The sequence below is a fragment of the Apiospora hydei genome (genome assembly GCF_038363865.1).
Source record: "Apiospora hydei strain CBS 114990 chromosome Unknown utg000006l_segment0_segment0, whole genome shotgun sequence".
Classification (NCBI taxonomy): Eukaryota; Fungi; Ascomycota; class Sordariomycetes; order Amphisphaeriales; family Apiosporaceae; genus Apiospora; species Apiospora hydei.
In genome coordinates this window covers 2,767,561-2,795,227 of record NW_027117365.1, presented here as the reverse complement: position 1 = coordinate 2,795,227, position 27,667 = coordinate 2,767,561, and the positions used below count along the sequence as shown (strand labels likewise).

At 53.9% G+C, this 27,667-nt stretch overlaps 8 protein-coding genes across 8 annotated transcripts; 3 read left to right on the top strand and 5 right to left on the bottom strand.

Moving 5' to 3' along the window:
* Positions 1-369: 369 nt before the first annotated feature.
* PG997_008060 (mitochondrial carrier domain-containing protein) lies at positions 370-1,522 on the bottom strand (the record flags this gene model as incomplete). Its single annotated transcript, XM_066812375.1, is given in 4 exon segments — positions 370-993; positions 1,019-1,059; positions 1,091-1,257; positions 1,269-1,522. The coding sequence occupies 4 exon segments, from the start codon at positions 1,520-1,522 to the stop codon at positions 370-372; spliced, it is 1,086 nt and encodes a 361-aa protein (XP_066667717.1).
* Positions 1,523-3,262: 1,740 nt separating this feature from the next.
* Positions 3,263-5,375, bottom strand: PG997_008059 (uncharacterized protein; the record flags this gene model as incomplete). Its single annotated transcript, XM_066812374.1, has 2 exons — positions 3,263-3,619; positions 3,690-5,375. The coding sequence occupies 2 exons, from the start codon at positions 5,373-5,375 to the stop codon at positions 3,263-3,265; spliced, it is 2,043 nt and encodes a 680-aa protein (XP_066667716.1).
* Positions 5,376-10,379: 5,004 nt separating this feature from the next.
* PG997_008058 (peptidase C13 family protein) lies at positions 10,380-11,542 on the top strand (the record flags this gene model as incomplete). Its single annotated transcript, XM_066812373.1, has 2 exons — positions 10,380-10,730; positions 10,757-11,542. The coding sequence occupies 2 exons, from the start codon at positions 10,380-10,382 to the stop codon at positions 11,540-11,542; spliced, it is 1,137 nt and encodes a 378-aa protein (XP_066667715.1).
* Positions 11,543-13,000: 1,458 nt separating this feature from the next.
* Positions 13,001-15,415, top strand: PG997_008057 (uncharacterized protein; the record flags this gene model as incomplete). The annotated part of the gene is given in 5 exon segments (XM_066812372.1): positions 13,001-13,567; positions 13,584-13,808; positions 13,863-14,114; positions 14,170-15,099; positions 15,227-15,415. 5 exon segments carry the CDS (start codon positions 13,001-13,003, stop codon positions 15,413-15,415), a joined length of 2,163 nt encoding a protein of 720 aa, XP_066667714.1.
* Positions 15,416-15,895: 480 nt separating this feature from the next.
* On the bottom strand, positions 15,896-17,746 carry PG997_008056 (uncharacterized protein; the record flags this gene model as incomplete). Its single annotated transcript, XM_066812371.1, has 3 exons — positions 15,896-16,853; positions 16,917-17,272; positions 17,363-17,746. 3 exons carry the CDS (start codon positions 17,744-17,746, stop codon positions 15,896-15,898), a joined length of 1,698 nt encoding a protein of 565 aa, XP_066667713.1.
* Positions 17,747-17,959: 213 nt separating this feature from the next.
* On the top strand, positions 17,960-21,658 carry PG997_008055 (uncharacterized protein; the record flags this gene model as incomplete). Its single annotated transcript, XM_066812370.1, has 6 exons — positions 17,960-18,431; positions 18,484-19,195; positions 19,249-20,041; positions 20,096-20,591; positions 20,720-21,163; positions 21,234-21,658. 6 exons carry the CDS (start codon positions 17,960-17,962, stop codon positions 21,656-21,658), a joined length of 3,342 nt encoding a protein of 1,113 aa, XP_066667712.1.
* A 2,934-nt stretch (positions 21,659-24,592) lies between these two features.
* PG997_008054 (uncharacterized protein) lies at positions 24,593-25,993 on the bottom strand (the record flags this gene model as incomplete). Its single annotated transcript, XM_066812369.1, has 1 exon — positions 24,593-25,993. The coding sequence occupies one exon, from the start codon at positions 25,991-25,993 to the stop codon at positions 24,593-24,595; it is 1,401 nt and encodes a 466-aa protein (XP_066667711.1).
* Positions 25,994-26,571: 578 nt separating this feature from the next.
* Positions 26,572-27,478, bottom strand: PG997_008053 (u-box domain protein; the record flags this gene model as incomplete). The annotated part of the gene is made up of 2 exons (XM_066812368.1): positions 26,572-27,295; positions 27,378-27,478. The coding sequence occupies 2 exons, from the start codon at positions 27,476-27,478 to the stop codon at positions 26,572-26,574; spliced, it is 825 nt and encodes a 274-aa protein (XP_066667710.1).
* Positions 27,479-27,667: the final 189 nt, after the last annotated feature.

The following is a 27,667-nucleotide window of genomic DNA, read 5'->3' as shown; positions in this document are numbered from 1 at the left end:
AAACTGGGGAAGACACAAAAAGCCACCGAGAGCCCTCTCACCCATGTCTACGCTGTCTATATGAGTGAGTGGGTATGCCAATTCCACCACATCCTGCGCGTCGATTGTTGCAGCTGCTGGGGAGCTTCTGTTGGTCGCTCCGCCGTTTGTCTACTTCCCATGCGGGCGATAGGGACCGATTGAACCTGAGTGAGCATGCCTTCCGCCTCCTACTTCCTCCTGGTCCGGATGCAGTGCGGGCGGGTTCCGTCCTCGCAGCTACCTCTCGTCCTGTACCTCCCCTGAATCCGCTTTCGTTTCATCCTCTCCAGACTCTAGCCTCACGAGGGCCTTTGTGGTGGTTGCGTCTCTGTACGTTCCCTATGTCTCTCAACCGAATACTTTGTTCATGGCCTGGTGAGCCAACTCGACACCCAAGAACGTCGCCGCGTTGGCCGGCACCGCACGCGCCAGCGCGGGCCCGAAGCCAGGGAAGAAGGCCTTGACGCCGCCGCGGCCGTAGACCTCGCGGATGACGCCCTTGAGCGTGGGGTTGCCCTCGGCGGTCTGGAGGCGCGACTTCACGGTATCGACGGGGAAGACGGGGATCCACATGGCGACGCCCGCCGCACCGCCCGCGGCGGTGACGGCCAGCAGCGAGAGCTCACCGCTGGGCCGGCCGGTCTTGGGGTCGACGGGCGTCAGCTTGCGCTTGCAGTACTCATAGGCGGCGAAGTAGGCGGCGCTGCCGGGGCCGTCGCGGGCGAGGGTGGCGGCGGAGCCGCGGAAGACGGAGCGGACGCCGCCCTCGCGGTAGAGCTGGCGGACGACGTCGAGGCCGCCGTTGTACTTGGGCTTCTCGCCGGGCTTGGTCTTTTGGTCCTGGACCTGCAGGATCACCTTGACGCGCTCAAAGGGGGCCGTGATGGCCGTCATGGGGATGGCGCTGAAGAAGCCCGCGGCCGAGGTCTGGGCGATGGAGAGCTGCGTCGGCCGACCCGTCGCGGGGGAGATCTCGGGCGTCGAGAGGGGACGTCACAATTTGCTTGCCTAGGTCGTAGCCCCAGAAGGACACGGCGACTGTGCGAATGGTGGTCAGGTCAGTGCGTACGATACAAGCTAAGCGGCGTAGGGAAGGGTGCGCATAGGAAACAAGCAAAGGGAATAAGGGCCAGCTTACACATAGGCGTGACACCCACCAGCGGCGCGCTGACACCCGCATACAGCCCCCTCCTCAAGCCATCGCGTGCGACGCTCTTGCGGACGACATCAATGGCGCTGTTGTACACACACCGCGCTCGGCGGTCTGGAGGCGGACCTTCACGAGATCGAAGGGGTGGCCGACGACGACGGCGCAGATACCTCCGAAGCCGCCCGCGGCAAAAGAGCGCAGCTGCGACAGGCCGCTACTCGCCGCGGCCTTGGCTTCTTGCTGGATCTCGGACTTGAGCTCGTCTTTCGAGTCGGGGATGTGCGGGAGCTTGTCGGCGACGGGCGAGGGAACCGCGGACCGCAGCTTGCTGTCGATGCTGTCGGAGGTCATGTTGTCTCCTGGCTGGGGGGAAGAGGGAGGGTTCTGGAGGGGTAAGAGGAGAGAGGAGAGAGTTGGACAAGGATTAAAGACGGCCTTTCCTGTCGATAGAGTTGCTTTGGAGATGTTACGGTATAAGCGGTATAGGAAGATTTTGTCTCCTAGAAGGAAAAAAAAAAGACAAGTCGTTGGGGAATGGCCGGTCTATTGATCTGGTCGCAAAGAAACAAAAAGCGGTTGGGAGGATGGGCGAGTGAGTGATGTAAAAGTCCGGGCCAAAGTCCCGTGCTGCTGGTGCTGCGTTGCCAATTGAGTATCTTCCCTCGGCTTGTGATCGCGACCCACTTCCCCACGAATCTGGTACAGCAAACAAGTGGGCTTTAGTCGCTCGTCAGCTTGCGCGGAGGGGGTCGAATGACTGGACAGCGCCTTTCTCGGCAGGCCGTGCCAGGGCTTGGAGGCAGCAGGATATGATGTAGGTAGGTAGTGGGCAAACAACGGTTTTGGAGATCGAGTTCGATGCAAAAGGACAAATACAGAAATTGGGCGGAGGTCCGGGGTTACGGAAGCTTCAGATCTCGCAGCATGGGATCGACCCAAGACATTGGACAACGCAGCAAGTGTGTCTGTAGGTGAGATCTGACTTTCTATTCGCATACATGCAATGCAGTATATACGTCTAGGGAATTGCCCCGGTTGCAATTTAAGAGAGCAATTCAGATGAGCCCGATGCTAGGAACCTCTATTGACCTCAATTTTGACAGAATCGCATTCATTTGGGAACCGGCACTTGGTTGTTCAATCGCAACCGTAACATTTTCTTATCTGGAATGCTATTCGAACCAAGTCAGAGGTCATCCTTGACACTAAAATCTAGCACTTGAGCCGATGCGCGCACTGTCCCTCCAAGGTGCCACCCCAACGACGTCAGTGCCTCGGCTGGCATTGCAATTTGGGCCGAGAAGAACTGACCGACGATTTTTATCAGATCAGATCTCTACAGGGTTGCCTTGACTCGGCTCCCACCACTCACTTCACTCCCTGGTACCGAAGTGGCGCTCCGAAAGATACGTGCAATTGAGAACTTGAGTCGCAAATATGAAGTAGACAGTCATGTAGCAAATTACTCACAAGCAATGAATGGCATGCGACTCGTGAGATACGATCCTAACTTCTTGTCACTATCTCATGTACCCAAGTTTGTAAACCCAGCACCCAGTAAGCTTGCATATGTCCTGCCTGCATTGCAGCACAGCAGTTCGGCCGCGCATGGTGCAACCAACTTCTCGACGGCCGCCCAATTGCTGTCGTCCATTCGCTTTCTCCCGGGTCAAAGGAGAAGCGTCCGACCAACCAAGCCCAGGCCAAGGGGGCCAAGGGCAGGCTAAATCTAGCTTCCATCCCCCCTTGCGCTAGCTTGGGAGAGGAGGAGGCTGCGTTGCGCAAACTCTTTCAAGAGGAGAGCTATGCAGAAAACCGGCTTATGGTCCCATTAACGCCTCTAGATGCAGTCGGCGTGTCTTATCCCCTTGATGGCGACAACGCTGCCTTTCGTCTAATCGGTTGGGTAATTTCCGCAAATGATCGATTAGTCTATTTGGCTAGTTATGTGTTATATCCAGTAGGATAAGCACCATGTACAGTGGAATAAGCATTATACAACCGTATTTAATACTATTCCCTAATGCGTACAGGACGATATGGTATAGTGAGGGCAGCGCTATCGCCATTAAGGGGATACTTTCCTCCATTTCATCGCTCATTAACGGTCCACCGTCTCTTGCTGTGAGTCAGATCACGTAACCTTTCTGCTTCACCTGGTGGACGAGGTGAGCCCCAGAGCCCTCCTCCACCGCCTCCGCCACCGCCACCGCCGCCACCCCAGAGGCCTGGAGAAGAGCGACCGTCCGAGGCGTCTCGCTCGTCGTTGTTTGATTTCGTCTTTTCGTTGACATTATCTTCTACCGGAGTCTCAGGCGGCTGAACCGGCAGGTGTCCGTTGCTCTTCTCGTCCCTAGTCGCCTTCAGGTCCAAGGGCGCCGGTTTCTTCGCTTCCTTTTCGTGCTCAAAGTTGAGCGTTAGGGGCAGATCTTCCTGGGCCCTTTCTGCCTCTTGTGGGGGGTTCCCACAGCCCGTTAGAATTCGATCGGGTGTGGGTGGGTTTGATGAACTTCGTTACGCCGCTCCCAACGGTGATGCCGCCCTTCTCGGCCTGGCTAGCTCGAGCGCTGATGCTGGCGGCGTGGGAGGACCGGCGCATGCTACCGAGTGACGCATTGACGGAATTGCTGCGATGAACCGGCGAGGATTGCCCATGCGACGCCCCAAAGCCAACGTCCCGAAAAGCAGGAGAGAGAGGGCTATTAAACCGCCCTCGGGAGCCCCCATTGATGCTTGACGATCTACTGAGCGATCCAGCCGAAGGCAGGAGATGGTCACTATTCGCGAATAGCGTCATCTCGTACAATTCCGGAATGGCCATGTTCCGCCGCGAGAATGCATCGTCTAGAGATGCCAGGGTACTGGCATCGATCGAGTTAACACCGTCGTACGCAGGCCGCCTCCTCGCCACGGTAAGAGACGACATGGCAACGTCTGCCAGCACGGGTTGGGCCGTCACGCCACCGACTAAAGCGTTACAGCCAGCACCGTGTGACACCAACACGACGATGTTCTCTGTCTCGACATCGTCATCCCCATCGTCGATTGCACATTCACCTTGGGCTCCATTGCCTTGGGGAATCTTTGCCATGCAAGACGTTTTGGTAACCATCTCTCCCGGGCGCTCAGTTGTCGAATACCATTCCACTAAGCGCAGTAGGCCCTTTCTAAAACGCTGGTGCATCGCCGCCCATTCTTCAGGCAGGGCACCGCCGTCGCCCCACGCGAGACTGTCGCGCGATGAATCCCATTGATAGTCAACATCCACACAGGCATCACGTGCATGTGCCACATAGCCAATAGGTATAGGGTCGGAAGCCGAAACAGCGTATGGCGGTACGGGTGCATTGTAGCCCACTGGCGTGGTGGCAATGCTTCCACGACGCGATACTGCCCAAGGGGACTTGAGCGCTGGGCTGGGGAGTGCTTCATCTAGCTTCGAGAGACTGTCTAGTCCAGGAAGGCCTGCGTTTTCGTCTGCCGACTCGGCGTGTGTCGCGAGAGGGCTGCGCAAGGACGGAGAGTTCCACAAGGCACTGGGGGTGCTGGGTGCCGCCGGTTTCGTATTGAAGTGTGCATAACTGTTGTAATCCTCCTTCCGTAGTAGCTCAGCCTTCGCAGACGCCAGCATGAGTGCTGATCTAGGGGGTGGCGTGATGTGGTCGAAGTAATCGGGTGATGCCCATTCCCCCAGGAAGGGATCGAGCCGTAGCACCGACCGCTTGATATGTACCGGGCTCTGGGTGGTATTATTCGAGTCGTTCTCGGGTGCCATTGCAGGCCGTGTTCGCGACGGTGCCGGGTTCGAGAAAGAAGACATCTGGTTTACTCGTGTGGGCTTCGTGCGAGGCGACTGTCCACTGGTAGGTGTGCGAGAGGGCGAGGACGACGGTTCCAAAGCTAGGCCGGAGCTGATGGCTATCGAGGTCTGTACGCACCGAAGAAAGGGCGAGCTGTGTAGGATGACATTGTATCGTCGTCGTTTGCGAGGCGTCTGGTTGACTGCAGTGGCAGCCTCTTCCTCGGCCTCACGGTCTTGTATTATGGAGGCTATGCGAGCGCCTACCATCCTTGACTGCAGCCATCCTCCGTAAGTCAATGGCGGGTCGTAGGGAGCAGGCGAAGACAAATGCCACTGCTTGTCGGCGGCATCCAGGCGGTTGCCATGCCTCACAATGAATACGTAGGCGGGAGGGCGACCCATGATCCGTTCTGTTTCCGTTCTGTTTTCTGGCGTGTAAATTCGAGGTGGTCGAGTCGGGAGAGGGATCTGCTACGGAAGAAGACAGATGCAGCAGTGTTGGTGTGCAGTTATCGTCGAATTGGTTGGTGGTGGTGTTTTAGCAGCACGAGTCAGACCACCGTTGGCCGTACGAGACAGGTAAAACGGTGAGGCTGTCGCAGACGAATGTGACTTGATGGCGTGTGTAAGTGCTTTCTCCGGTGGACTGGTAAATTGAGCAATATCGTATGGGAATGACGACCGGGTTGGGCGATCATCAGTCAAGTGGCAGTGGAACCTCTGCAGCTCCAAACCTTGAGCATCGTCCCGTTGTCTTGCCTTGCTGTTGCTGTGGGTGGCCAGGTGGGCTGCGTTCGTGCCTGGAACCTACTAACTGCACGCAACGGTAGTGGTGGCGGATCTGGACGAACTCAAAATAGCCGGATGAGAAAGATGAGACAACAAGAGACAGCGCGGTGTACACAATTGCACCTGTCGTCGTCGTCGGCGGGAGGAAAAGATCAATGATGCCAGGCAAAACGACGGCGGCGGCAGGTTGAGCTGCCCTCTCTGTGTCTCTCTGTTTCCCTTTCTCTAGCTCGACTGCCCTTTTTTCCTGGTCTGGCTGCGAGCAGGTGGGTGACAAAAATAAAAAGACTGCAAAAGGGCGTGTATCGAAGTACCCCTAAATTGTTTCTCTATTTCGACGACTGCTCACTAATAGAAACAACATTTTTAAAAATTAGAAAAAATACATTCTTTTATTTAAATAGTTATAACGAATTTCTTCTAAGATTTTTAAGTGTTCTTTGGGTAGTGTTATCGTTTTTAGAATGGCTTAAATGCGTTCGCGGTCTTTTTATTTTTGTTACCCACCTGGCGAGGAGGGACAAACTGGGCAAAGATGGATGGATTAGTTGGACGAGGACCCTTGAAATGAGCGGGGGCTAGAGTCCGCTAGCAGCTGGAATGTGGTGACTGGAGCACGAGTTTATGCTTCTGACTGGCCCGACCGGCCGGGACTGGAGACCTGGGATAACTTTTACTTAGTGCATCAAACACATGCATGTTTGGGAAACAAGATGCGGCAAGCGGGCAGCGGGCAGCGGGCAGCAAGCAAAGAGCGGGGGGACATGGGCATGGACCAGCTCACGTTTCGCCGTCTGTGTGTGCTTCTGGTACTGACTGCCCAGGTGGTCTTGGGGCGTTTACTGGGCGTTGTCTCATTCCATCATCGTGCTTAGGTCAATATTACCTACCTAGTCGCCTCAATAGTAATAATAACAACACTTAAGGCGTCCAGAACCGATCAATTGAAGAGCTTAATCGCATTTTAGTATGTCATCTGCTCACTTGCAGCTACTGCTACATCACGCCAAGCCTCGGCTCGCCATTTGGTAGATGCAGGTCAGGCACTCGCGAACTGGCTGTCGTCGAACGAGCATCTAATGATTTGGAGTAATTCGCGTCGCATCTGATGCAATGCATCGCGTGTTGCATCATTTCATAATCGACAACGTTGAATGCCTACTTGCCTACTTGACATATTTGGCCATCTGCATGTTCGTTGCAATCCTTTGTTGAGACAACTCAAGTCCCTTTGGGATCTCTGACCAACCAATTGATGTTTGCTCAGGTCGTTGTCGAGGCAATCTCAATTGAGGGTACACCCCCTTTTCTTTGGACCTGAAATCCATTCAAGAGCACCCAAGCAGCGCCGTAGCCACGTCAAGGGAACACACGTACATGTGTATGTATCGCAGCGAACGAGCCGGAACCTATCCATCCACATGCATGCAGGAGAAGCAGTCAAGCATTCCGGACGGCTCGCCCATCTGCCAGACCCATAGCAACCAAAAAAAAGAAAGAGGCGCCCCAACTGATAGACCACAGACCCGTCATGATAGCTCCATGCTCTTTCGCTTGCAGGTGCGCCACATTTCAATCTAGGTATGTACAAGTATGTAGCCAGCCCACTTGCCGGTGCTGGGTTGATCCAGCAGCTCCTTGAGAGCAATAACTCCAGTGTTCTTCGAGGGTTCGCAGCTTGTTCCCGCACTCTCGATGTTAACCCAAATCTTCAATTCGGGGAACGGATGAAACGTCGGAGCTGGTGCGTTTCACGATACTCTCAAGTATTGAGCAGTGGGATGACTGGTGGCCAGTGACTCTTGGCTGCTATGATGGTAACAGCAGTGGTGAAGACAGATGATGATGATAGAGTGAAGCGCATGCGAGCTATCCCCTTAATGGCGAGAACGCTGCTTTTGGCACTACTTTCCATGAATGACCAACTGGTTCCCGATCTGCCCGATTAGGCATTGCATCCATTCCAGGACAGCTTAGGTATTATGTTCGAATAAATTCCTAGCCATCATATCCAGTAGAATAAACATTATACCAGTAGTATAGACAATCATTTGGTCCATAGAGTACAGCATAAACGGTGGAAGCAGCGCTGTCGCCATTAAGGGGATATCTTTTCTGCATGGTCAAACAGTGTAGGTGAATTCTTGGTGTGACTTCCTCCGCCCGTCTTGCATTCTCCGGCCAGCTACTTACCTGCCAGCTTCCACGTCGCTTTTGCGATCCTCAATACTTTATCAGCATGGGCCCACGGGCATGGCATATTGCTTTTAATGCTGGGCAATCTTATTCATCCTTCTTCTCGACCGGTTGGGTAGCAAACTAACAATGGCCATGCTAGCAACCCAACGTATCGACTACGCAAGCAGCCATGGATCAACTCTGTCTATGTACTCAAGCCAGCGAGGGCGACATACTACTTCTCGCCCTCGACCGCCGCAACATTAACAGAGCCTACGCGCCCATCCTGAAAGGCGCCTTCACTGTGGATTTCAAGTCGATTTTCGAGTGTCAAGTCATCCTGAACTACCTGCATGAAGCAAGCCCCTATCTTGCTCGGCCGAGGCGATGCTCCCGCCATAAGGTTGGCATTATCCGCAATGGGATATTTCTCTATTCAGGGCAGGTGGAACACGATCCGGCAGCATGAACGGATCGTTTTCGTTTGGAGGACATCTTGAATGTTTTCATCCAGTTATAACTGGTTGGAGAAGATGCTCATCCGTCCTGCTAAACATCATTAGGCCCTGGAAGGCTCAATAGAGACTGGGTACGAATGAGCATCGCGAGCAGACGAGGAATGGGATATCAGGTAGTTGCCTTCGCCAACTTTGAGTTGATATTCCATTTAGTGTAAGTGGGAGAGTCACCACGAGCACTTTACCACCTGTTCGAGGGGGAAACATGAAGGGAATATCGCGCATTAAACCCACGCCTCAGGAGCATGCAGATTCTTGGGTCGACGAAAGGCTGTCGTAAGTATTTAACGCAACTTCAATAATGGGGAATATTCTGTATTTGATGACCCGTATTCTCTTCTTTCCTGTGGATTCTATCCCCCAACACACACGGCCATTACGTTACCCTCTCCTCGTCTCTACCACCAACTAAAGCAATCACGGGAAAAGATTGCTCCAATGTTGTCTGCACTCGCCCTCCTTCTGTCTCTTGCCCGGTTGGGTATGGGATCACTTCCTCCCCGCTTCTGCTTTGACGTCAAGTACAACGTTTTGCCGGAGGAAGGATCTTTCTGCATAGCGAATCCTGATGATAAGCTGGCAGTTGCCATTTTTCGTGACGAAGATCAATACTACTGCGATCCCAGACGAACCTATACCTTTTATGTTGACCTCGATTATATTTCGGCCGCCGACGAATCGAAGCAAAACGTCCAAGTTGAGAAACACGAGGAGGCGGGGAGATTATTGGGTTGGCTCGTTCGACTTTGACACCGGCATTCGCCACTCTTCGATCAAACCTGGGACGAACGTCACCATTAACGTCCATACGAAGCAATCGTACCTCACGACCCCCGAAGAGAAGAATCACACTTTCACTTGGCAAGGTTCATCTACATATCTCCCATACGCTGGAGAAGTTGCTCCCCCATACTGCAAATCAAAACGTATCAGCGTGTTGCCATTTGACCAGCAATCTGGTTGATGGTCCATTCGGCGCCAATGCATTTCGCCAATGCTCTTACCCGGTGTTGCAACTTCCAACACGGCAAATCGATCAGTCAGATGTCTATGTATCTCGTCGGGAAGGGAGAAGGTACATGTCAGGAAAGCCGCTGCATAAAGCAGAAACATAGCTGAGCAGGTAGAGATGAAATATGTACTTCTCTGGCAGAGACAATAATCAAATTCATATTTCTTCTTTCTTCTCTCATCAGACATGAAACCAGGCTTGGGGGCTACTGCATTAGGATGCACTTATAACTGATACATGGGGGTGCTGAGTCCTTTCCCGGCTGCGCTCCAGCTTCCTGCCTTGGCCGCGGCAGTCTGGATCGGGCTTTCCCGGACATTTGGCGTATGGACAAGGCCTTGCTGAGTTATTTAAATCAATCATCAATGTTTCCCATGACCTGACCATCTCGTAAGTGGCACCCGGTTCACGAACACGTCGCCCACTCTACCCGTCTACTAGAGGTCTAGGGATGTCATCAAGCTCGACAGTTTCTCTTGTTCTTTGCCCCTGTGTTCATTTTCATTCCACCCCAGACAACCAGATGGTACCATTTGCACTTGCCTCCGCCGCCACCGCCGAGGGCCATGCAGTCTCTCCTCTGGGAAGATGCAGGTTACGAAACCGCTGAACGATGACGAAGTTCTTGCTGGGCCCGGCTTGTTTTCTAGATGTTGTCGGGATGTGCTCCCAGGTGCCAGAGTTAGTTGGTCAGTGTTTACTCCACCGTGCTATCCCCTGTCCCGATTACCCCACTGCAGCAGAATTACCTAAGCCGATTATCCCATTAAGCTTTAGCGGGTAACGGCTGTTGCTGTCAATTAGCAATTATTCAGCAGCCTGACCCTGACCTATTGTATTATTCCAACCTCACCAGGGGTTTGCGCCTCTGCCACCTTCACCAACTTACAACATCAACAGCCAGCGACCATGAAGCTCCATTTGGCCACATTGCTGTTGGCGCCACTGCTGACTGTGGTAGCAGGCTTGCACACCAGCAACTGGGCAGTTCTGGTGGGCACGTCACGCTTCTGGTTCAACTACCGCCACCTCGCCAACGTACTGTCGATGTACCGAACCGTTAAGCGACTCGGTATTCCAGACTCCCAGATCATCCTCATGCTGCCAGACGATATGGCCTGCAACCCAAGAAACGCATTCCCCGGAACCGTCTACAGCAACTCGGACCGTGCCGTCGATCTATATGGCGACAATATCGAAGTCGACTACCGGGGTTACGAGGTCACCGTCGAGAACTTCATCAGACTGTTGACCGATCGTGTGGGGAGGAGATGCCACGAAGCAAGCGTTTGCTCACGGACGACCGCAGCAACATCTTCGTCTACATGACGGGCCACGGCGGCAACGAGTTCCTGAAGTTTCAGGATGCGGAGGAGATCGGCGCGCCGGATCTGGCAGACGCCTTCGAGCAGATGTGGGAGAAGAAGCGATACCACGAGATCCTCTTCATGATCGACACCTGCCAGGCCAACACCATGTACAGCAAGCTGTACTCCCCGAACATCATCGCGACCGGCTCGTCCGAGCTCGACCAGTCCTCGTACTCGCATCACGCCGACAACGACGTCGGTGTGGCCGTCATCGACCGGTACACTTATTATAACCTAGAGTTCCTCGAGTCCGAAGTCCGCGATACCAGCAGCAGGAAGACCATTGGCGACCTGTTCGATAGCTACAGCTACGAGAAGATCCATTCGCACGCTGGTGTGCGGTACGACCTCTTCAAGGGCGGCGCGGACGCGGCGCGCAGCCGCCTGTTGACGGACTTCTTCGGCAACGTCCAGAACGTCGAGATTGACGGGACTAGAAACACCACGATGATCGACGATGAGCTGATTTCGCTCAGCAAGACGATTGCTCGGCTCTCCGAGCTTGCTCGAGAGGAAGAATTGGCGGCTGCGCATAATGAGAGCAACAACGCCGCGAAGCCAGCGCCTCAGCCCCAGAAGGTGCAGGTTACGAAACCGCTGACCGACGATAATTGGTGGACAAAGAAACTAGTAGGAGCTACGGCTTTGGCAGGATGTGCTGCTCTGTGGGGATTAGGATCATACTTTGAATCATCTGTATGACGGCACCCCGAAGTTGTAGTGTTTAGAGTAGAGCCAGGGCAGGAGTCCAATTGATGTTCAATATCTTCATTCGTTGCATATCTACTGGACAAATCACAAGTACTGGCAAGATTCCTTTGAGCTAGCTCCGCCTCTCGGGATCGCACACCCTACGGACGTCATCCAGGAAGCCACGAAATGCTTCACGGATCAACATGTCACCAATGCAACGCCATACACTGACGCTCGCAAGGCACTCCTGAAGATCCTTGAGGAAGCTCCGCGGCACGAATGGAGAGACGACGCACACATTACCAGCAAGCTGCCGAGTATCGCCGGATTGGAGATATGCCGAATCACTGGAGACTCAGAAGAGGGTGCTGGCTATACTCCGAAAGGCTTGAAAACACTCCTGGAACGAACCACGTGCGCATGATCTTAAACGAGATATCTGGCCGTTGTGCCTATCCTTGGGGATCTAGCTAATCCTACATGAGTGGTCACCTCTTGCCAAGCCATAGCGAGTTGTTCTTTGTGCCCTCCAGTTGCGTAACAACCCATTGTGTGACCGATGGCCCATTGTGTCTCAAGCCCCCGCAAGTCTCCAATTCCTTCGTGCCCTCTAGCTTCTCTGTCGGCCCTCGTTCCGTCGTCTCTTTCGTGCCGGGGGTCCGGGTTGCCCAAACCATCGAGCGTGTTGTCACATTAGTCTGTAGGAAGACTGGAAAGCTACCGAGTGAGCTTGAAGTACTTGAAATATATTACTGCCATAAACATTTTGCGCCAGCAGTAATCCAACGTCTGGACTGATTACTCCAGATGATTACCCCAAATATGGCGATAGTAAGGTTAGTAGATGTCATTTTTAAGTCATTCTACTAGTGTAACCTACTAGTGTAACCTACTAGTGTAGGGTAATAACTGCTGGGATAAGATGTTTTTATTCTACTATTCCAGCCGTAATAAGCCATTCGAACTTCCGGTTATCCCTGGACTGGTTATTCCAATCTCAAGGAAGTGGTAGAACAACAGTTGAGTGTATCCCAGTTTTGCTATTTGCACTATCTGTAATTGATCGGAGTCCGCTCCAACTGTTACGATTGATGGGGCTTAGCACAGGCGCCAGCTGCCCATCAGTGCTGGCAAGCTACCTTCAATTTGAATTGACCAAAATCGGTAACCAGAATAGGATTCAAAAATTGTTGTTTTACTACAGTCAAATAGCGATGAGATATTCATTCAAGAGGGAGATCCTCCTGTTTATCTCGTTTCGGAGATTGGTGTTTGGTCGAATTCCAATTTTCGTTCTGACCGCTGTCAGTTGCAACAACAACATCCAATACGATGAAATATTCAATGACCAACCAACAACATAATTTCCAGATCCGTACCTGAACCGAGATGCTGCCCAATCATTCCACCTCCCTGCTCCATCCACAATTGTTGCTTATTTCTTGATGACCCTTCGTACCGGGAAACATGTCCGCCCCAGACCGAGGCCATATCCTGCCATTGGAGTCTTTCGGTGTGAGCGCGGTTCCATTGACCACCCATAACATTGCATGGTCGCCCGATGCGGAGCTCGCCATCACCTCCGATGATTGCGTGTACTTGTATTTTCCCGAATTCCCGTCCGGGGGCACCACTGCGGCCGGCGCATTTGGGTCCGACTTTGAGACGCAGCGGCAGTACTACGAAGTGAGCTTCCGGTTCCCCGTCGTCGAGATCCGGCGCCCGGAATTGAATCGGCACCTGTTCACCGCGTCGGGGCAGGAGTTCCCGGACTTCCCACCCACCTTCGGCGCCGGCGTCAGCCTCGTCGCCAACATCGGGACGTCCCTGAACCATGCCGTCGCGGTGGAGTGGTCCCCGAGCGGGCTGGGACTCATGCGGCGGTCGGTCCTGGCCGTCCTCACCGGCACCGGCGCGCTCACCATCTTCTGCGAAGGCGTGTCGGACGGGCTCGGCACCATCAAGATGAAGGGGCGCAACGTTAGGACCGTGAGCTCCTGGGTTGTCCCGTGGAGCGTGGGCGACAATCTGCTGGTCCCCCCGGGCCAAGGGCCACGAATCCGATTACTCCAAGGAGCGCATCACTTCGTTCGCTTGGGCGAAGGAGGGGGATGATCCTGGATGTCTCTTGGCTTATGTGAATGACGAGGATGAGGTCGTCATTCTGGCGGTGCAGTCCAGGCATGACCCTGCAGCACCTTCCGGCAGTGCTGGGGAGTGGAAGGTCGAGGAGGTGGTTCGCTTCGTGGCCGACGGTCCGCACCCGAAAGGAGATGTACGTTTCACGGCATTTCCACTCCGAAATCACGCGTTACTGACAGGTTTCTAGCCGTCGCACCCTGATTTCTCACCCCATGGATCGTCGTTTGCTCTCCGTTGGGGCCCATGGTATAAGAAAAACGGTAATTACAAGACTTGCATCTTGGCGTACATCACAAGGAACTATGTTGGCTTCCGCGAAGTCATTATGCGAAGCACATGGAGACCGATGGAGACTCCTAAAGTGGACGTTCAATCATCTGACTCGAATGGCATCTGTATTCATCTCGCCCCCGATGCATTTCTCCAATGGGAAGACATGGTATGTTCAATCGGAATCTGCAGTATCGATTCATCACTGACTTTTGTCATTCTAGATATGGACCGTTGAAGGTGCCAGAGTATGCCGTGGAATCATAGCCACTCCAGCAAGAGTCCAGCCCTTTCAAGTCACCTTCGATAGCTCGGCATCCCCTGATGTGACCACACCGCATTCAACGGAGGTTTGCGGCACTACTTATGCTTCCGACGAGGAAGCCGAGCAGGCACTGAACCCCATCACCGGCATGGTGATTCATCCGCCCAACCTCTCCGAGTCGGGTCCAAGTCCGTATTTCTCATTAGTGCGCCTATCAGCGACGGCCTCGAACCATGACTGGTACCAAACCAACCTCCCTATCGCATCCGATCCCAACAGCCCTAGTACCAGACCAAAATGGGCCACTGAGATGACCCAATTCATTGAGGAGAAGCAACCTATGGCGTTGGCATACCGGCCGGTGAACCCCGAGGGAAAGCTGCCTAAGGGCGACAATGACGAGGATGCCGCCGGCGACGAGGAAGAAGAAGAAGACGACGACGACGACGATGATGAGGATGAAGAAGAAGATGACGACGGTTCGGACTGGGGCTCCGTCGAGGATTTCAGTAAGACGGAATACCTGGGCGAGCTCGAGCGGCTGGCCGGGATGGAGAAGGTCAACATGACGCGCATCCGCACCTGGGGCATGACGGCGAGCCCCGGCGGCGGCACCCACGCCGTCTTCGTGACGCTCAACAGCACCATCAAGCCCGAACGCCACACGTTCGGCGGCATGCGGTGCCGCGTGCTGTTCGGCCAGAACATCGCCCCGCCCGACGAGCGCGTCCTGGCCATGAAGAAGCTCAGCACCGAGGGGAGCATGTGGGAGTGGATGTACGGCGGCGGACCGCCCGTGCCGGGGGCGAGCGATTTGGCGTCGGTTAATCACTCGGCTCGGAACGCGACTAGGGAGAGGTTGATGGAGGTCGCACACGGCCAGTCTTGTGTGTTTTGTGGTTGTAAACTGCAGCTGCAGGGTCGTTTATCGCGATGTGGGAATGGGCATTCATTTGGTAAGCAATCTACCCTTTCTTTTTTTTTCTGCGAAAGCAATGCTAACTTTTCTAATAGAGAACTGCGCCGCTACCGGTGTTCCCATCATCGCGCCTGGCAGCACGCACACCTGTAGCGTATGTGGGCTGAAGTGCCTGAAGCCCCAGCAGGTGAAGGTCATGACGCAGAACAGCGAGTTGCACGATTACATTGAGAGAGATGTGTCGGCGGAGCTCTGTGGTGGCTGTGGTGGCAAGTTCATGAATTGAGAAGGAGAGTAGTCTTGTCAGTTACTATTACTACTACTTTGATCTCCATGTTTGTGTGTTTGGGCTTTCGACATCCCTAACTGCGTCTCCCTCTACAACCAATCCTTGTGTTATTTACCGAGGAAGTCCCGTCGGATCTAATCAATTCCATTTGAACGGCTTTGAGCTTATGTACATCTTATGCAAATAAGGTAGGCAGTCGAGGGTAGGTGCTGCCTGCCTTGTTAGGGTCGTTGGGTCGGTGGGTTCGAGCTTGCAGTTGGCATTGCTCAGGGACGTTCTTGGCTCTTCTTGAAGAGACGCTTCTCGGGCGTTTCATGGTCCTCCATCCAACTCAGATCAATTTGTATAGAATTGCCTCGATTACCAATCGGTACCCGTATCAATTGGAAAATTTGAAAGATTTTCCTGGGCCAATCCGTGTCGGCCATCATATCTTTTTATTGAGACCTCTGGTCAAGAAGCCAATGCGGATTCCGGTCAACTCCCTTCCAACGTATGGATCAGTCCCTCCAGCTCACAGACAACGTCTCGATAGATAGCGCCCTGCAGTTCGGGTTGACTGAGATCCTTGCCAAACCCAAAATCGCAGTCAAGACATTGCTGCGTGATTCTTTGAAATCTAGGCCCGAGTCTAGAGTCGTGCACCGAAAGATCAGCGATTCGCCGCACTTCGGCAATGTCGTCTGGCTTCAACACATCCCACTGCCCGATCTGAAGGAGGGCCACGCCGAGACTGTGCATGGTCAGGTTGCGGATACCATGCACCAGTTGCGCACTATCAAGATCTTCCGATCCATTGGCCATGACGGTGTCACGTTGTTTCCCTTTGGTGAGCTCGGTGCCGATGTGCAAAGTGGCCAGAGACGCCGCTAGACCCTCGTTTACCTGGAAAAACGACAAATCCTGCAAACGCCATAAGGGCTGTAACCATGGAGTCGATTGGAACTGCAGCACCCCTTTCACCAGGGAGACTGCAAGCCGAAGCTGTGCGGGGACCGAAAGGGTGCGCTCAACGGGATATTTGAAGATTTCGTCCAACAGAGAGGGTTCGCCTAGCCGTTTGGGACTGAAGCACTGCGTATGATCACACGACTCGTCGCAAACCGGATACAAATGATGCCTCAGGTGCTCTGGCGTATCTAAATATCCACCGCAGCGACTAGTCTGTGTGCACAGTTGTGTACACAAGTCCCCCGAAGAGCACAGGTCCAACGGCTTCGGGCTCGTGTCGTTGGTTGGTCGCGGCGCCAGAGCATCACCAGCCTTGTCCATAACAGCAATTGACGATACGCAGTCGTCAGAGAACCGAACCCGTCTTGCCTTGCTAGGCCGTTCTTCGCCACCGGAACAATCTGCTGCGGTCGTGTTCGTCGACGGCATAGTGATGTGGACCAGGCGCAAACTTTGAGAACGAACAAACAGGTCAAGCAGTCCGCTATCGACCAAGTCAACTGGGGCTCGAAGGAGAAAAAGACTGAAGAATTGGGAAGTCACCTACTCCTTGGTCTCAAAGCCATTCTGTGTCCGGTAGCGCACAATGACCCGAAGACTCCCATCCTTTCGAGAATCTAACAGTAGGCGCAGATCATGGCTCGTATGTTGGGCTTGGAAACACGACCAGAACGATCGGAGTGCATCGTAAAATGATCTGGAGTGTTGGGTAACCTGCTGAAATGACTCGGGCAGTGGCCGTACCCGTTTGTGGTGCGACTTGGGTGGGCTTCGCTGGATCTTCGCTGCTCCCTTCCGCAATCTCTTCAGCTCTTCAATCGCCTCTCTAAGGTCTCCTAATATGGCCTGATAGCTAGGCTTCCTCACCATGACATGGACAGCTTGTTGCATACGCTCGGAGGCCTTGATCTGAAGGTATCGCGGTGTCAGTCACTCAAGTTACCTGGCCATCATGCCGGCAAGGTTAAGTATATATGACTGGCATACTTTTACCTCTGGGGTTGTCACATCCTCCATACCAGCGTTCAGCTTTTCGTTAAGCGCTGTAGTGCAGTCGCGAATCTCAGCCACCGTCTCTTGGAAGTCCTCGTACCTTCTACCCAGGTATTCCTTCAGCTGGCCTTGCAACTCCTCTGAGCTCCACCGGGTATCTGCGGCGTCTTCAATAAGAGCCTGGGCCTCGTCCCGGCCTACCACGTCTTGCAAGAGCAATTGCATTTCGTCTAGGAAGGCGGTGCTTTGAGACCGGAGTTTCTTCTGAAGTCGCCTGGCCTCGCTGTAATGGTGTTTGAGGACCTTGAGTCTCTTCCGAGCCACCGCGATTCCCTTTATGGTGCCAATGCAAAGGGGCAGAATTGCGAGCGCAAGTTCCGCCATGACTGCGATCTCGAAAATGGCGGCCGTTGAAGGGTTGGGGAAGCAAAGGCATCTCAGCATGTGTGAGAGGCGAAAACATTGACTAGAACGGATTCGCTATCGCAGGGGACTCAGCGGCTATGCCCTCCAATAAGACGTGTGAATGATGCTTGCACAACATTGCATTTTCAGGCGGGGCAAGATGTACTCAGCCACTTCGCGAGCCTGATCAAGATGCATTTGCCAATACCATCCTCGCACATTCGTGACGCTTTACTTCGATACCGAGCAGAAAACAACCTACCTTGGGATCTGAGAGCAGAAATCATAGTCGCGACTGGACGCCACTGTTTCGGCAGACCACTTCTCGAGGCGATGGCGGGGGCTGACCGTGTCGCTGAATGGCAGCAGTCCATTACCGCAATCCGGGATCCTGAAGATCACCCAGACGATCCGCCCTTGCTCGCGCAACTTTACGGTGCATGCTCTGTTCTCTTTCGCGACATTTTAACAGTCTTCACCAGCAACTTGTCGATCGACAAGTCCGCGTTACTCAGCTTGCAACGAAGCCAGAGCTATCTTGTGCTATGGGCCGATGGCTATGGCGTAAGCGATGGCTTGCTTGACAAGTCGCTCGATAAGTCTCGAAGAGCAAGGGCGACTACTCTGCGACTGCTTTACAGCGTTTCACAAACACTAACCAAGCGTATGCCTCACACTCCCCTCGTCCATTCTGATCTCGAAGCTTATACTAGCAGGGCTTATTCAACTCGTCTCCCAAGAGCATCGAACTAGACTCTCCGCCAAGATCACTGATATCACTCATGCAGCGGACAAGATCAAATTCCTCATTGAACATGACGACACTGGGGACTCTGATTCTGATACGAGCAGCGTTACCTCATTTCAAGCTGAGAATACCGACTTGGAAGAGATTGCCGAGGATCTTCTCACTGACACTCAGTGTCTCATGGACTTGGGATCTAGATTCCAAGAAGACCATGTTGGTCCCATAGCTGTCGAGCCTACAGTCAGCGCCGCTCAATTGACTACATGGGAGCCCTCCATGAACTTCGTTGACCGCGTTCGCTGGCGTTATCCTCAATGCGAAACGGATCTCGCCGAACGTCTTGGAAAAGCCAATTGGGCGCGCGTCCTAAGGCATCGGGAAACGGTGAGCGAAAACAGCCGGTCAGAACTGGTGGTGCTGTCTTCGACAAACAAGCCAGCGCCCAGTCATGCGGCATCGACTACTTTCCATGATTCCGCATTGGGCAGTTCGGTTCCTTCGAATATTGTTGCTTCTGAAAACCTAGTGACCGAATATGCGGAAACTATGGTCTCTTACCGGGCGGGCCGAGGCGACTCGGTTCGAGTGCCACCGCTTCCGGACGGTGCGCGAGAAGGCGAACCATTCAATTGCGTGGGCTGTGGGATGAGGGTCACTATCAAGACCAAGTCAGCTTGGAAGTAAGTGAGCAGTATCCCAATTGCGACTCGGGTGATATTAACTTCTCATATAGGAAACACTTGTTTCTCGATCTCAAGCCGTACATTTGCCTTGAAGACGGGTGCGGCTCCAATGGCTCGCCGTTTTTAACCAAAGCCCAGTGGGAGGATCATGTCTTACTGGAGCATGGCCCCCTTGGGTCTTCATCGTCAACATCTGAATGCCCGATTTGCCAGGATGATATTTCCAAATCCCAAATTACCGCTCAGGTCCACCTAGCTCGACATCTCGAAGAGATCGCACTCACCATCTTGCCTACAAATCTTGACTCCGAGGATGGAACGGACCTAGATTCGGGATTGGCATCTTCGGAGACTTCAGCGGGGTACAGTCAAGTATCCGTCGGGCGGGCGCTTGATAAGTCACGCAGCAATACAGTGCCTAGTCCGGCGATTCATCCAGCTTCTGCTCCCTCGCAAGCCACTCCGGCAAACGTTGCGGCAGTGGAAGCATCTGAAGCCGAAGAATCCTTGTCCCCCGTTTCTCGCGAGGAAAATTTGATGAACGATACGTCCCAATTTCAAACGGCGCCTGAAGATATTCGTGCTCCGTATGAGACATGGAAGACAGAGCGCACACACTCAACGGGCCCCGAGAAGGCCTGGTCAATCGGTGAGGGCGACCTGGTCGACACCGAAGCAGGCTCGGTAGAAAGGTCCATCGCCGAAGCCTTGAAAGAGGTAGAACCTACGAGCAGTCGTAAAGCTAGCCGCCGTCTTCGTTTCTGCGAGCAGGGTCCGCCTGATGACAAGGCTAAACGCAAAGATAACAGGAATGCGCCTTCATATGAGCTGGCCGAGGATGAGGTTAGTTAGCAGCCAACCAAGTGCTGGACAAAACTTGCTAATCAATGGTGACAGAACAGGCTTTCCCGTACGATGACAGACATCTATAGTGACGAGCTGTACAGTCCAAACTTCACTATCACGTCGGCATCCCCTGCAGCTCAGAGCCAGTTGGCGATGTCGCCTACCAACGACCTCTTCGCGCAGCGGCTCCAGGCTGCTAACAGTCAGCACCTAAATGCACCTGCCGCCTCATCCTCGCGCTCACCTTTCCAACCAAGTTCGCCATTAGCGCCTGCCCACGACGGCTTTGCCCAGAGTCCGATGACCATATTCCCGCGGCCGCAACAGAGCGCCGAAAATCTGGGCCCTCTCACTAGCTCAGTCTCACATCCTCCGGTGCAGAGACCTGTGATCAACACGCCAAGCTATGCTATGCGTAGGGCTGGGCGTGGGGAATGGAGCAATTCAGAATCAAAGCACAAAAATAAGATCGACCCAGCCATGGGAAAGGATCTTCCGGGGACGCAGCAAAACGCAACAGACCAGACTCGGGAGTCAAGGGCCCAAGGTGAGCAGAGCAATGTGAGGAAGTCTACATCCGCCTCGCACAAGGTAGCCCAACCCGGGCCGCAGTTCGCACCATCCATGCACTCCGACGATGAGCTCCTGTTCCCGCCCTTTTATGACGAGCGCGAGCGGTCGCACACGCCGCCCTACATGACCTACTCCAACTACCCTCCTCCCCGGATGAGATGATGCTGCCGCCCTACGGCACAGCCGCACTCTACGAGCCCATCACCACAGCCGAGGGTTACTCTACCGACATGAAATCGACGGTTCCGGGTACTTTACCGTCTATGACACATTTCAGTGATGCTATAAAGAGAGAGAGCTACCCTGGAGAGGACCCTTCGTATCCGACAACAGGATTGGGCGAAGAGAACTATGGTCAGCCTGTTACGTACCCCGACCCCAACCAACTGCAACACATTTCACCATACCAGGCCAACACCAAACGCCTCGGCCGGGGTGCACAAAGCGCATACCTTCCTTCGGCGAATCCCGACGAAGATTGGACCAAAATATCGGATCTTGGAGAACGCAGACGAATCCAAAACCGAATCGCTCAACGTAACTACAGTAAGTATGGCCAAATTGAGCAAACATCTCCATCCTCATTGTTATTTCAACTGTCTGACACACGCCATAGAAAAGAAACTCAAAAGACGTCTGGAAGACCTCGAGAGAAGAATGGGGCCATCATCAAGGGAGTCTCCGAAAGCCAGTGACGCGAAGCAAATGAGACATGGAACTGAAGCGGGCAGTCTCACTGGTGCTGGTGTAGCTGGAACTGGTACCGCCCCGGGCAAGTCCACCCACGCAGAGAACATCACACATCATCTGCCGCGTCCATGGAAGTGCCCAATTATCACATGCAAATACCACGAGCACGGTTGGCCTACTGAGAAGGAGCTGAATCGACACGTCATGGACAAGCATTCTTCTGCTCCTGCCCTGTACGAGTGCTTGTACCAGCCTTGTCCGTACAAGTCCAAACGGGAAAGCAACTGCAAGCAGCACATGGAGAGGGCACATGGATGGAAACCCGAGGTTTCCGAGCTGACGAAGTGTTAGCCGGCGTTTCTACTGCCTTGTGTGCAATTGCGTGGCCGCCCCTGATGGCTTCATCAACAAAGTTGACTGCGAGCGTCATTTACGCAACTGGCACCACGCAGCCGAAGATGGATCAAATACCCTTACTCTCAGGTCCATCGATGACATTGTCTTCTACTACTTCTATGGTTGTGGGCTGAAATTTACGAGTGAGCCAGCCTTAGTAGAGAATATGTTTGCACTTAACGCCGGCGGGATAGGGGAGTGTGTCTTCTGCCCTACGCAGGCCGCTTGCGAAGTGGGCAATAGTGAGCAGGTATTAATAGGAATCATAAACTTAAATAGGGGGAAGGCCAGTTCGCATGGTCCCTCTGGCACAGTGTCTCGCCGGTAGAAGAATAGGCAACTCTATTTCCACGAAAAGGCCCACCCCTGAAAATCATATAAAAGGCGTCCTCTCGTCAATTCTATCTCTCCCCCACTTTCATTCTTCTTTCCTACTTTATTTTTCGACTTCCTCTTCCACCTCGATTTCCATGACCATCCATACCGACTTACCTTCGATCCCGTTTCCCCTTTCCTCTCCGACCTCGTTTCCGACCACGTTTCCGACCTCCTCTTCCGACCTCCTCTGCTGACCTCCTCTTCCCACGTCCTCCTCCTTTCCCGACCTCTTTCCACGTCCTTTTCCCACGTCCTCTTCCCCCTCCGACCTCGTTTGCCACCTCGCTCGCCACCTCGTTTGCCACCTCGTCGTCCACCTCGTCGTCCACCCCGTTGTCCACCCCACCCGTAGTCCACCTCGTCCTTCAATCCATCGTTCACCTCGCCCGTTATCCACCTCGCCCGTTATCCACCTCGCCGTTTATGTAGTCGTTTATTTCGTCTGCAGCATCGTTTATCACTTCGCCGTCCACCTCGTCCATCTCGTGTACCACCCCTTATATCTACCTTCGATCCCTTTTCCCTTTCCGACCCCCTCCCTACTCCCTACTCCTCCCGCCTCATTTTCCAGCCCCCATACCTATGTTCGATTCCACCTCCTTTTCCCCCTCCGACCTCGTCTCCGTTTTCCGCCTCGTTTCCGACCTCGTTTCCCATCTCGATTACCGCGTTACCTGCCACGTCTGCCACCCCGTCTGCCACCTCATCCTCCCACCTCTTCCCACCTCCTTTTCCTCCTCCCACCTCGTCTCCGACTTCGACTTCGACTTCCTATACCTACCTTCGATCCTTTTTCATTGCTATCTGGGATTCGTCCTCGGTGGTGAAGAAGAAAGAGAGGAGGTAGAAGATGACTGAGCCCCTTCATCCAACCCAGTCTCTGTACATGCGTTAATCTGTAAGTCTGTCGTCCTCATCTCATGTCGTTGATTCCGTCTCCTGTCGTCTGTTCTCCCCTCCCCCTTCTTTCCTTCGCTTATTGACCCAGGTCTGTCACGCCCATCCTCCTCACACTAAAACTTCAATTCGATATTAGCCCCCCCAGCTAACTTACTCCATAGGTTCGTGTTGGCCTGGCAGCTTCTGGAATAAACCGATTTGGTTTTCCGTTTCGAATGGGTTGTCTTTATTCACATGCACACACACACACACGCCGCACAACGGTCTCTTCGGGTTGCTGTCATGAGATAGGATGCGGGGAGATGTAATTTGGAGTTGGTGAAATAAAATCATGCATTGTACCTGGTATTTCATGATTCTTCCCTGTAATTGCAACACAAGTGATCCTGTTCAGCCAGTAGATGGTCTCAATCATGACCCTTATCGTTTCACGCATGTGTATAAACACTATATAACGTGCTTATGTAGACCAGCCAGATCAAATTAGGTCCTCAGTCCTTGTCCCACCGCCGACACATCGCGCCCTATCCCGGAAACTCTGGCTTCACGGCACGTCGATAGACTGCAGGGAGCTCCTATTTGCTATAACTATCTCCATCTGTCCCGGAAAAAAATGTCCGAGGCCAGAGAAAAAGAAAGGGGGTCCAACCTCCAAGGCTGCCCCTGATGGAGTTTGGCAGGTTTATGTTTATATCATTAATATCTTGATACACCTGGAGGCTGAAAAACCAGACTTCAACGTCCCCCGACGAAGTGAATAGAGGAATGTACGGACCAATATGAGCTACGACATGGCTAATCAATGGTTTGCACATAGTCTAACAGAGCGGAGCCTCATCTCGCCGATGGCTGGCGGTATATGGAAGCTCCCCATAACAATGGTAAAATTCTCTACATCAATCTATCTCAATATCTCTCTTCCATTGGCAGCACATGCAAGGCCTCATTCACTAACCTTCTCTCTTCTGCGCTCTAAATACAGGACGAGCCTCACTCCCATGCGATAGCCTGGACTGATACACAGACTCTGGCTTTGTAATCTCGGCGGCTGCCGACTCGGGCTTCTCACATGCGTGCTCGCCAGCTTTGAGAGCTTGGCATGTTGAGCACCATGTCGGCCAGGATTCGCCACTTTGTGGCTTCTCGTTGGCCGCTTCTGGCTTTGTCTGCGTTCCGGAAGTTCCCTGGGAGGGATTTGTGTTGCTTGCCATGGGGTTGTATTGATAGGACGATGGGAGTTATTGCAGAATATTAGGTAAAATGCATGGTATGGGTGGTAAGATATGCCTTATATATGGAAATGGACGAGGGTCTCGAAACGGTACACGTGAAGTGTTTCGTGTCATTCCAGATACATCGATCATGCACTGGTAACAAAGGTATTGTAGAAACCCGCACCCTAGTATAGTATATATGAGACAATGCCTTTGCCCTCTGTTCATGTAGTAAATTGCCTTGAAGCTACTCGTCAAGGACAGAATGTTTTAGCTGTTGGTCGTATCAGAGGGACATACCACAACAATATCCTCTTCTAAACCAAACACCGCAACTCCCCAAACTGCCTCACCAGCACACCAACTCGGAACCTCTCCATCGCTGCCGCCTCCAGGCTCAAGATGATATCCAGTCCCCCATCGGCCAGCCGCGGCAAGACGATGGGATACCGTCTCCCAGCCATCTTCCCCAGCCGCACGGCCTCGCACCGTCCAACGTATGGGCCCCAGTCGAGCGCGCAGACCCCTGGTCCGCCCACGAGACCATGGAGATCCCGTCGGCCGGCCGGCGCTTTACCCAGGTGATATCCGGCTGCGCTGCCGTGTACGCCATTGCGGCGCGGATACTCTGCACGCTGACCTGGTCTCTTATGGATCTGTGGATCGTCGCTGCGGTCTTGACGAGAAGCATCTCTGCTCCCGTTTCTTCTTGCTGCTGGTGATCATTGGTGGAGGCCAACATCGACATCAACTCATGAATGGGCGCCGAGGCCGCGGCCCTACCGAATGCGGCACCGAGGTAGTCTGGGGACAGCGGCGGCTCGCATCGGCTGCGGAAGTTGACGGGGATCGAGATCGTCGACGATGAGGTTGCATCATTCTGGCTCGTCGGGGATGGTGGCGGAGTTTCGGCCGCTACGACGGCACTCCACAGCAAGGCCGTCAGTACGTCGCTGGTGGATACCCAGGACACATCGGCCACGACCGACGGAAGCCGGTTCGCGGCGAGAACTTTGAGCTGTTCCAGGGAGGTTCGGGAAAAGTAAAATATGGCTGTCATGAACTCTGACGGAGGACGGACTGCTGCAGGTTTCGGGATCGGCTCGCCGTCCTGGAAGAATAAGACAGGTGGTATCATGCTGGGTATGTCCGAGCCCGGCACCCCAGATCCCAAGTCGCGCACCGCGGCCCGATCGAGCATCGCTGCATCAAGAAGGGGAAGCTCGTTCCCATTCCCAGGGCGGTTGTGCAACCGGCGACAGTTCGAAGCCCAAATCTTGAGCAAGGCACCGAATCCCGTGATATCCGTCGTGGAATGGTGTATTGCAACCCCGAGCACGAATCCACCCTCGACCAGACTCAACCGCGCCCTGAAAACGGGCTCCTCGTCCGACGAGGAAGTCTCCGGCGCAAACCCGCCACGACCGAGCACATCGGGCGGGAACCCCGCACATTTCAAGGCGGTGTAGTTGTAATCTCGCGAAACGTCCCGGACATCGAAGAGGTCCTCGGCCGTTTGGTACGGGACCGAGAGCCCCACGGCGCCGTGCGGGTGCGTCAGACTTACGACACGAGACAGCAGGTACGGGACCTGGACCGTCGTGCCCACGAGACCATCTTGCAGCGTCCGAGCGATGTCGCTTTCAGCGAGTACATTCTGGTTCGCGGTGGGTGATGCTGGGGCCGAAGGAGAGGCGGGAAAACACAGCATCTGACGGATATAAGCGCGCGGCATGAGCCAATCGAGAGGGGAGAGGGGACTCGACAACAAGTCATCGTGCGATGGTGCCTCAGCCATGACGACCGTGCTGTAAAGCGCTTTTGGAGACGGAATACACAAAGGGAAGGGAATATAAAGTAGTAGTCAGTGGCTACGGCGTGTACGAGTAACCCATTTCTTGTTTCGAGACGGGCGATGACTAAGCCACAAGTCGATTGGAGACACGATTGTATTGTCGTCCTCACGACTGGCCTACAATCCCAAAACTGGATTCAGTCAGTCAATATCAAAACAGAACACCGATGGAACTCGTTTCATATTTCTGAAAACTGAAAATCGTCTCGAGTGCTAATGCTAGACAAAAACACTGAAAATGGGTATGTGATAACTGCCACGCTGTCCCTTGACCTAACCTGAACGCCGCTGCGAATGCATACTATCATTGTATACCGAAAAAAGGACATGAGAAAAGCAAATTGTAAGCCGCCGATACAGGTAATAATAACGGAGATTCGAGTCCGTTCGAATGCCGCTCGATAACAGGCCGCTCCCTGTTATCGCTGTCGAATGATAGGCTGAAAAGCCCTGATCTGAACCAAGTCCCATATGAAAAAAAGGAGGTATAGAAAATCAGGAGAATTATTGTCGTCGTCTGTCTACCAGTCCACCGCCCAGCCGTTCCGGTCCAGGAACTCCTCGCAGGCCTTGCGCAGCGCGAGGTTGGGCCGCAGGTCGGACGGGTGCAGGGGTTCGCGCGTGAGCGGGTCGGTGGACGAGCGGCGCAGGTGCTCCATGATGGAGGCCCGCTCATAGCTCTGGCCCGAGACGGTGATGACGGGATCGACCATGAAGGCGAAGGTGATGTCGTCGATGGCCCACTCGGGCACCTCGCGCCGCTTGTCCTCGTTGGTGCGCGCGGCCTCGAACACGCGCGAGAGCTGCGCCATCTTGTCATCCCACTCCTCGGCCACCTGGCGCCGGTCGCCGTCGTCCGAGATGGACTCCGTGATGTCCGCCTTCTCGCGCCGCAGCATGGAGAGCACGTCTTCCTCGAGCTCCTTGTGCGCGCGATTCCGCTTCTTTTCCGAGTCTTCCCAGCGGTCCTTCTTGCAGCGCAGGACGAGCGTGGTCACTTGGGCGAGGGATTTGTCATTGGTCTGGGCGCAGATCTCGCGGGCACGGTTCGCGTGGGTGACGGCGTCGTCGAAGGCGCGCAGCTCGAGGTAAGCCTGGGCGAGGTAGTAGTGGGCCTTCATGCTCTCGTCATTGAGCTTGAGGCAGGCCTGGCAGTCGGCAATGACCGAGTCCCAGAGGCTGAGCTTTAGCCTTGCCATCGCTCGGTTCGTATACAAAGCGGGATTCGTGTCATCGGCAATGATGCTATTGGTCGTGAAGAAGAGGTGCGAGTCAGATCCGGGGGGCGCTTGTCTGTAGCGGTTGGGGTGGTCAAGTGGGAACTTACGCCTTGGAATATAGACTCTCTGCGCCAACAAAGTCGCCATTTTGGAAGCGCTTGTTGCCGTCGGTCTTTAAGAGCCCAGCCTTGACAGTGTCGCGTGCCATGGCTAAAGGGGATTTGCAGGTGTAAGGGAGGATACGATGCGATGCGAGGCGGGCGTAGGCGGGGTAGTGGTGTGGTATCGGTAAGTAGTAGATACAGCAGTATCGATGTGAAAGCGCAGTGTTTCCCCGGTGTGATGGATGGGTGGCGGATTATGTATAATTGAATGACGTGCTGGCTTGCTTGGAAGA